Source organism: Neolamprologus multifasciatus, chromosome 23, assembly GCF_963576455.1.
Source record: "Neolamprologus multifasciatus chromosome 23, fNeoMul1.2, whole genome shotgun sequence".
In the NCBI taxonomy this organism is placed as follows: domain Eukaryota; kingdom Metazoa; phylum Chordata; class Actinopteri; order Cichliformes; family Cichlidae; genus Neolamprologus; species Neolamprologus multifasciatus.
In genome coordinates this window covers 11,525,506-11,534,914 of record NC_140460.1, presented here as the reverse complement: position 1 = coordinate 11,534,914, position 9,409 = coordinate 11,525,506, and the positions used below count along the sequence as shown (strand labels likewise).

Sequence of the window (9,409 nt, the reverse complement as noted above, 5' to 3'; positions counted from 1 at the left end):
GCTTTGTGTGTTTCAGTGTTAGAGGTCTTCCTCTGCTCTTGCAGGATGCACCAACATTGCCGTACACAGAGGGACACATTACTGCAGCTGTTGTTAATCCGTACGAGCCTCTGAGTGACACACTGTACTTTATGTGGTCCACTGAAAACAGCTGGCAAGTGTGTGTGTGTTCAGGGGGAGGAGCTTATGATCCATCTGTCTCCGTTTCCCCACAGCTCAACACGGTAGCAGGCAGTGAGGGGAGGCTGGGACAGACCCGAGTCCTTGTCCTGCTTTAATTAAAACACGATTTGAGCCTCTGTTGGCTCAGATGCTAACAAGCCGTCCGACACATCAGCCAAAGAAGACAACACCAGGCAATTAAACACTCATTTTGTCTTCGTCCGAGCCAGTCCTGGAGCCTCGATGCTCAGCCCCATGAGGCCTTTACAGCAGACGGGTCTTTATTCAACCAGTGCCAGGTCTGCCATGAGTGCAAAATCAGGGACTGCTGAAAACGCTCATCTCTGGCAGATTTAAGCAAAGACACCAAATAAAATAATTTTTAAAAAGTCACATTTAATATCAATTTCTGGTTATGATTTATTAACTTATTCTTTTTAATTCATGAAAAAGAAAGAAAGAAAATCTTTAAAAACTAAAAAACTGTCAGTATAATAAACAATTGATAAGAATGTTTGATGATGAAAATAAAACCCAGAACTGAAACAATCCTCAGCAGAAACCCACACGTCTGAAAAAAGCTTTTCATGTGTCGGCATGAAGCCGGCCTTTCATCTTCTTTCATCACACAAACATATTCAAACACACGTGGTTTCCTCCCTGCACAAACGAGAAATCATAAACAGCTTAGAGAAAAACAAAAAATCCCAACTTGGTTAATTTATCAAGTTCATATTCGGTTCTTGCATATTTCAAAGCAAACGTGATTTGATAAAACACGATTATTTAGCAAACAGAGAATTTTACAATGAATCTGTATCCAAATGTGAAGAGAATAAGAAGATAAGCTCAGTTTGACATTCTTTACATAAGATATAAAACATAAGCAGCAGGTAAACTGGGTAAAGCACTAACAACAAAAGCTTTGGTTTGTCCACCGAGCCTAAAAATTCTCCTCCAAAATGTTGAGAACAGCTGGAATCTGAGTGTTCGTCTAATCCAATCGTGCCTAAGCTTCAAATACAACAACGCACGTAAGCAAAAACACCCGATTCCTTTACAATTTGTCATAAATATTACAATTTTGGTTAGTTTTAAAACTTTGGTGGATTGCTGGATCACCACAAAGAAAAGGGGGGAAAAAAACACATGAAAAACCCCACAACAGATATGCATTTACCCTCAGAGCCACCTACAGCAACTCCAACAGGCTCCAACATCTGTTTGTACCAGTTCAGGTACGAGGCAGGTCAGTCTCCTGTTACGGGTTAGTCAGATTTCTCCAACAACAAGCTGAAGAATTGAGATCAATCAAATAATGTGCCAATGTTTCCTAAAAATATTCCCAGAAGACAGAAAACACACCTCACAAAACAAAAATGATACTTAAAGGGGACCTATTATGCTCCTTTCCAGCTCCATATTTCTATACTTGGGCTCTACTAGAGTAGCTTTGCATGATTCCCAGCCTAAAATAATCCTTATTTGTCTTATAATGGGTCTCGTGAACAGCAGGAGCTCAAGACCTGATCTGTTTTCTGAGAAAAGCATAATAAACAATGGTTCTCAGTGCGATCACACAGAACCAGAGACAGTCTGACCTCGACTCGCCAGATCGTCTGAAACTTGGTGCTGTTTAATAATGGATATAAGCATAACAAGTCCCCTTTAATCATTATGCAGGTTTGTACACAGACAGGATAATAATACAAGCAGCTGTTATAAAGTCTAAATTATTTAGATGAAACACTAATCTGTTTAGTGCCTGGTGTTAGTGTTCCTGCTTAACTAAATCTGCTGATATGTTCTAAGAAGAACATGTGCTCTGATCACACAGAGCCTCTTTCCTGCGAAACTGGGGAACTATCAAAATATGGACCTGCCTTCACTGAAAAAAAACAAATCCCTGATGACGGGGTGCAGGTGAGTAATGTGTTGAACTTCAGTGTTGCTCTCCTTGTCTCTGCGCACCGTGAGGAGCAAGAACAGGCCGACAGCTGTGACCCAGCAGTGCGAGACATAAACAAGGCTAAAAGAAACGGACGGGGCTAATGGACTCGAACGCGTTCCATTAAATGAAAGAACTGGAGGAATTTTCCATCTGAGCCTCTTCAACGTCTTTCTTTCATACAGCCAATCCCACAGCAGCAGTGGGACACAGATGTGTTAGAGAGAAGCGCGAGGGGGCATCGACGGCTCAGCAAACTGGAGGTGTGGACTGCAGCTCAGATGTAGGATCGAAGTTCGGCTGAACGCTTCGTTGGAAGGAAAGATTTTAGGCTGGATGAAATCTTCTGAGGCGTTCAGCTGTCCGCGCGGTAAACAATCGCGAACACTCGAAAAAAGTTACCTGAGCGAAATGTTCAATACGTAAAAACAAGATTAAAGACGCAAAATATAAACTCATATTTATGCCAGCATAATGTTTCCCAAGATTAAAAGCTGTGAGCGGTTTCAAACCTTCGTGATGAAAGTTAGAAACGATTTTAAAGATGATGCAGTCTGCGCCAACAAAATGCAGGTAAACGAATACCTTTAAAACATGATATATTGTGTTTAAATTGGCTTCCATTTAACTGTACAGGTGCAATAATTCAATGTAACATAATACCTGCTTCAACAAAAGTCCTCTAATAAAAAGCTGCTAGCAGAAATGAAGTTCCACTCGAAGTGTACGCTGAGGTGGTGACAGGAGCTTTCCAGGTGATGTGATCACGTTGTTATTCTACTTTTCATCTATCAGTGAAAACCTTTCCCTCTTTTTCATGTTATTGCACAGTACAGGCATCTGCACTATTAAAGTTTCTGCTAAAAGACACACAAACAAACACAAACCCCAACAGTCTCCACTGTGATTATGAAGAGACGCCTCTTTTCCCCTGCGTCTAAATGATCCACGGTCCATTAAAGGTGAACTGCGTCCTGAAGTATGTGCACACGTCACACAGGACGGTTAAGACGGGTCAGATGGTTTCCATCTCAGACAAAAACAGGTGAGGTGCTTTGAGCGGACCGGGAAATATGGTCATTATGACAAGCGTAGTGTTGATGGTCAGCCGTGCTGTACCGCCAGCTCCTGTCCTATGAAGCGGCGCAGGCGCTCCAGATACTGGCTGTAGAGTTCAATGTCGTTGTGTCCCGCTCCCTCAACCCAGAGAGGCTCCACAGCCTTCGGGCAGCGCTCGAACAAGGCCAGGCCGTGGGAAAAGTCGATCACCTCGTCCTCCGTGCCGTGGATGATGAGCACTGGGGAAGTGATTTTGGACACTTTCTCAATGCTGAAAAGAGAGGAAAACAGGAATTAGAAACAGAGAACCCGCTGAAACAGTGTGGACCGTTCTGACCGGAGATCAGGTTATCGAGTCTGACCCCGTGGCCCTCAGCAGGAAAAGGTTGGAGTGCCCACTCCAGGTCAAGGCTGAGTTCTCCAGAAGTCTTCTGTTGTTTTCCTACCACCTCTTTTCCTCGCCCACTTTACCATCGGAGATTAGCTCCTGCGCTAAAGCTGGCATGGGCTGCTACTGACTCCGAGTCCTTATTGTGTGGCCAAGAGACTCGTTCTGGGGCCGAGGATTAAAAATAAAAGAACTGTAACAACACATTCGAGTGAACACCCACACTACAACTGCACACCCATGTGTGGCAGGACGTGGGGTTAAACTGAACAAAGAGCTTCAACAATCCTACTGGCACGTACTGGGATTAAAACTGTTTACAGAGAGACTTGAACAACCACAGTTAGTCCAACTGGACTAACAAAACGAGCACACACACACACAGGGCAGTGTATGTGACGAGTCCTCCAGACGTAATTATGTAAAGTCTGAAAATAAACAGTGGCATGGTGGAACAACAGTTAGTACAGACATCTCCGTCAAAGACGGTTTGTAGTCCAAACCCCATTGGTGGCCTTACCGTGTAGAGTTCACATGTCGTCCCACAGAATGAACACGTTGGGGATCCTAACGTAGTCACCTGTGTGAGTGTGAGCTCCGCAGCACAGCCAGCATGCACGAGTGGTCATAATAGCAATGCATTTCCACAGTGAGGAAGAGCAACCACGAATCATAACCTACAAATCAGCAGATATTATCAATCGTCCAGTCGATACCAGTGCACCCAGTATAAGTGTGAGTGGTTTGTAAATGCACTCAACCTTGCCTTCGTGATTTTCCAGTCCAAAAAAATTACGTGTCAACAGGATTTTCCAACAAATGAGACTCACTACACTGAAAAAACTAAAAACAAATAAATAATTCAAACAGCACTTCAGAAGAAGAAAGGCTTTCCTTTCAGCACGTCTGCTTTCCCTGGACAAACACACTTTCACAAGTCTAAGTGGGAATCATGCTCTTCTGCTGACAGATTAATAATAATGTGAAAATATCAACAAACAGTCAAAGAGTCAGGGCACACAGATTGTGCATTTTGTTTTTGTGCGTGACGTTTAAACACCCTACTCAGACGGAAAGAAAGAAGATGAAGCACAAACAGATAGAGGGCAGTATAGAAAGCCAATCCCGTTTCCAACTCATCCACATGACTTATACAGTCTCAGCTGAGTCACAGCTGCATAATGGCTCAACTGTCTGGGATTTCCTTACCTGGATGACTGAGCATGCATCACATATACGGCTTTCACAGACAATTGCAATGATGTGTTTGATATGCCGCAGTTTATCAAACATCATTTTAATTGGACAACGCAGGGAAACACAAAACCAGTTCATATCAAATTAACATTTTGTGTTTACGAACAAAATGTTATGTGGGAAAGAAATGAAGAGCTTCATACATACAAAACGTGTGAACAGTAAGAAGACTCTCTCTTACTTGGGGAAAGCGTCGAAGCAGTAGGTTTTCTTTGTGTCAGGAAACGCCACTCTCATACCAGATGTTAGAGGCGAGTGAAGAACCACGGCGGCACACTCGTACCGTGACGCCAGGTCTACAGTGGGAACTGTACCGATGCTCTGCCCATACAGGATGATGTTCTCCGGGCTTATGCCATACCTGGTTAGAAATAAACAGAAAGAAAAAATACGTATAATACAGACGAGAGACAGCAGCCAAATCCACAAACATTACCTTTGGTGTACTACTGATTACTGACAGTACTTTCATTAATGCTTTGGTTATTTTTCAGAAAGAATTTTGCTCCTCAAGGGTCAAAGGTCACATGTCAGGTAAATTTTTTATAGTCACCAAAAATGACTAACCAGTTTCTAAAATTCAAATTTTTATTTCACTTCATTACTACTCGCAGCTCCGTTAATGAGTGAATCTTTTACTGGCCCACACACAACACAAAAGTTTACTAACGGTGGGATTCTTCTGTAACAGAAGGACTTTCACAGAAACCTTTATATTTCAGAAAGCACGTGCATATTTTTTTCAAGATGCTGAAATTAAAAACTGAGTAAAGAATGACACACAACGGAGACTTTTACATGAGCCGACCTTTAGTTAGTGCTCTGTTTTGTAACCCCCGGGCTACAGCTGCATTAGCACAGCACCGCTTCTGTTAATGAGACACTTCATCACCCTACAACGCCCTTGAGATACATCACCCCTTAGCCTTCCCTCATCCATCCATCTCGCTCTTCTTTATTCACACAGCAGCTGTCCTCACTCTGCTCCGTCCTCACCATCACCTCCATTCAACCCCCTTCATCACGCCCCTTTATTCAAACGTTCGTTTTCTGCTTTTTCTCTTCTTTAGCACTTCTCACAGCAAAGGCATTTTTTGCCTGGGCACATTTTAAACATCGTTTAATCCCAGCTGTATCCATTGTAAACTCATGCCCCATCTTGACAGAACAAGTTCACCTGGGATAATAAAATTACACCTCGAAGGACACGTTTGGGCCAACTGCATCATCACATACCGTGTACGCAGGGCGTGCCAGGCAGCATCTATGTCTGCATACAGATTCTTTTCGGAGGGCTTGCCGGTGCTGACGCCATAGCCCGAGTAATCATAAGAGAAGATGTTGCAGTTGATGCGAGTGCCAAGGCCGATGTAGAAACTGCTCATCTGGCCGAGGTCAACTGCATTGCCGTGGGAGAAAAGCACCGTAAACCTGCAGGGATGATTCAGACAAAGGGTTAGTAACGAGCTAACAGACACAGACAGGTGCACGCTTGTCAGTTTTCCTATCTCCTTTAAAATAAATCAATAAAAATCACTATCAGCACTGGAGCCAAAGATCCAGCCTCTGCTGTGCTCTAATCAGAAATATATGATATATAGAGAACTACATTGTGATTACATGAGAAATATTCTTGTTTAGCGCTGCCAACAATAGCATAGCTAAACACAAAACTTTTATTAAGGCAGAAAAACAACTGTGCACAGAAATTAATCAAATCACAAGTAACCTGCTGTTTAAATCAAAAAGGTACTTGATTCTATAAAACTGTTGCAGGTTGAAGGATTATTTACCACGAAGGACTCTTGCTTCCAGACATTTAGTATAACCTGAGAAGCAGGGTATCCACTGTGAAGGCTGGGTATCTAGCCCTTGGCTGTTATTCATGAATGCGTGTTGTGCTCTCTGGAGTAACCTGATACTTTTTCTACACACCGACTGTTTTGAAATTCTCCCTCTGTGGTTTTGTTTATGAGCTCTTGCAGCCCGTGGCTTCGCTCTTGGCCTTTCCACTTAGAAAGCAGCAAAACAATGACTCTGCCATATCACGTCAGGCCTGGGATCATTCTTTGTAATACTAGAGACACATTAATGCAAGATAAATGGACTGTAACACAAGCCTGTCCATTTCTTTTTAATTCGTTTGGTAAATTAATCAGTAGCAGTTAGAGTTAAATTCTTTTACATCTCATAAAATACTGTCAAACCTTCTAAGATGAAGAAGGTTATTTCCTCTTATAAAGCCATTTACCAACAACAGCCAATAAAGTCAATCATGCCACATAGCTGCAAATGTTTTGTCTCTGACTGGAAACTGTTATGTTGTCAGGGAGTGTGCAAATCTTTTTACTGTGATCAGTATCACGAACAACAGTAAATTCAACTTTAAGGCTCTACAAACAAGCAGAGAAAATAATGAGAAAGAATAAAGACAACAGAATAAAGTCTGACGGGTGTGCCATGGTCTACAGAAAAAACCAGGAAGAGAAATCTTTGCGTCAGCTGAGTCAACAAGAAAAGAAAAGAAAGCAAACCTGGGCGTGAAGAAGACTGTTGAGGAAGAAGACGGTTTAAATGCTTCAGAGCGAGTGTGACATACCTGTCAGTCACATCTGACAGCTAATTCCATTTACCTGGAATTAGGAGCGCAGCGAATGTACATGCAGCCGACTCGATTCCCTCGGCTGGATCGAGCAAGAAAGACCTCCGTAGTGTCCAGCTCTCTCTGAGAGTACTGAAACTCCGCTCGGTCCGTCAGGTGAAGCTTCCATCCCCCCTCTACGGCCCCGGTCCCCCCACTTCCAGCAACCGAAGCGCCACTCCGCGCCCGCAGGCTGGATGTCCCCGTCGCCCCTGGTACAGCAGGGCCCGCCTCTGGGTCTGGCAGAAAGGTGTACGTGGGTTCTGGGGGCAGGAAAGCTAGCTTGGCTGCAATGCGGCTCGGGCAAGGCGGGCAACAGAACAGGCAGCAGAGCTCACTGAGAGAGAGGCCATTCATCCTTCACTGAGAAGAAGAACACAGACAAGAGGATCACTGTGCAAATGAATTCACATCATGCAAATGTTAACACAATGAAACACTTATTACAATTTAATGCACAAGGCCCTTAGTCTGTGGGTGCCGACAATGGGGATGAAGATTTGTCTACACCAGTTTTGGCAGAAAACATTTCAAACATATTCAATTAATTTTGATGGTTAATGCACTGTCAATCATAAAAACGTTACCCAGCAATAATAATAATAATAATCTGTAAAAGTCTGCCACCTTGAGCGCCTTAATCTCCTTAAATATGGCTCAATAATTATTCACAGAATAAGTTTTTTTGTTTGTTTGTTGTTATTGTTTTTTTAAGAAATCTGAACGCCAATCTTGGATTTTGCAGCTGTGATGGACCATATATTAAATGAGTTAAATGATTTGACAGACTTGAGCCACAGACCCATCATATTTTCTTCATACTGATGTTTATAGAGTTCCAGGTAAACCACAGTGACTAATGCTCGTTTTTATTACAAGTCATGAGTGAGAATAAATGCACGTACACGGGGACCAACATGACCCCCCGTGTGAAACAGCAGACCTACCTGTTGAGTTGAAGCCTGGTCAAAGAGAAACGAGCTGTGCTGAAACAAAACAAACAAGGAAGTCTTTCTTCCACCTGACCAGAATTCAAACTCGGGACGCTGCCTGCAGCCCTGTCAGCTGAACAAGGAAAAAGAGCTGGAGCCTTCCGGCTGACAGGGAAGTGTTATTTACAAAGTGTCTGCTGGCTTCCCTTTGTAGTCCCTGAACGCCACATTCCACTCATTTTATACGCTGGGACAGACAAACGACGCGCTTTTCTCTCCAAACGCGTCCTGGAGAGCTAACTAAATAAAAACACCAGCAGCTGGTTTTAGTTTAAGATCCCGACTTCTCAGTTTGGGAGACTCGCTTCCAATAAAAGTCCTGCCCTCAAAGTGACCGAAACTAACTTTATACACGAACACAGAGATGTCCCTCTGTGCCCCCTGTCCCCCTGTCCGAAGAAGTGACCGTGAAGACCAACAGTAGGGACAAGTCTTCCCCTCGCTTCCCGGAGAGACGCTGTTTTTTTGCGCGTCCCAGCTAACGCTATGCTGGCTTAAGCTAGCAAGAAGACACAAACACGGCTGCTCGGTAAAAGCGGGCTCGCGCTGTGACGTACAGCGCCGTTAAAATGTAGATCCCGGTGTGAACGCTTCTGTCCGCGAGCCCATTCTGGACGCTGCTGGCGTGTCCTCCCGGTTTATACACGGCCCTGCCTGTCGTTATTAATCCACACAGATGCGGTGTTTTCCTACTTCTCTGCTGTTTCACCGCATCCGGAAGTGACAGTTGACCGGATATGACGCAGGAAGTTTCCATTGGACAATTATGGGAAAGATGTTATCAGCGCGGATGACGGCGCTGTAAAAGGTGACACGTTTGAACTTGATTGTTAATTTGTATCTTTAAAGATAAAGACGCTCAATTCACGGTATTTCTCATCATCCAAGTGTCATCGCAGTTACTTGGAGACCCGGCTGATTCATCAAAGATGATATGTGCTACTTACAACTAATTTCATTTA

The 9,409-nt window shown here is 43.5% G+C and overlaps 1 protein-coding gene across 1 annotated transcript; it reads right to left on the bottom strand.

Moving 5' to 3' along the window:
- Positions 1 to 538: 538 nt before the first annotated feature.
- Positions 539 to 9,197, bottom strand: abhd17ab (abhydrolase domain containing 17A, depalmitoylase b). The gene is made up of 5 exons (XM_085151980.1): positions 8,403 to 9,197; positions 7,448 to 7,818; positions 6,051 to 6,245; positions 4,996 to 5,175; positions 539 to 3,440 (listed from the first exon to the last, which is right to left on the bottom strand). The coding sequence occupies exons 2-5, from the start codon at positions 7,810 to 7,812 to the stop codon at positions 3,215 to 3,217; spliced, it is 966 nt and encodes a 321-aa protein (XP_085008106.1). The 5' UTR covers positions 7,813 to 7,818; positions 8,403 to 9,197; the 3' UTR covers positions 539 to 3,214.
- Positions 9,198 to 9,409: the final 212 nt, after the last annotated feature.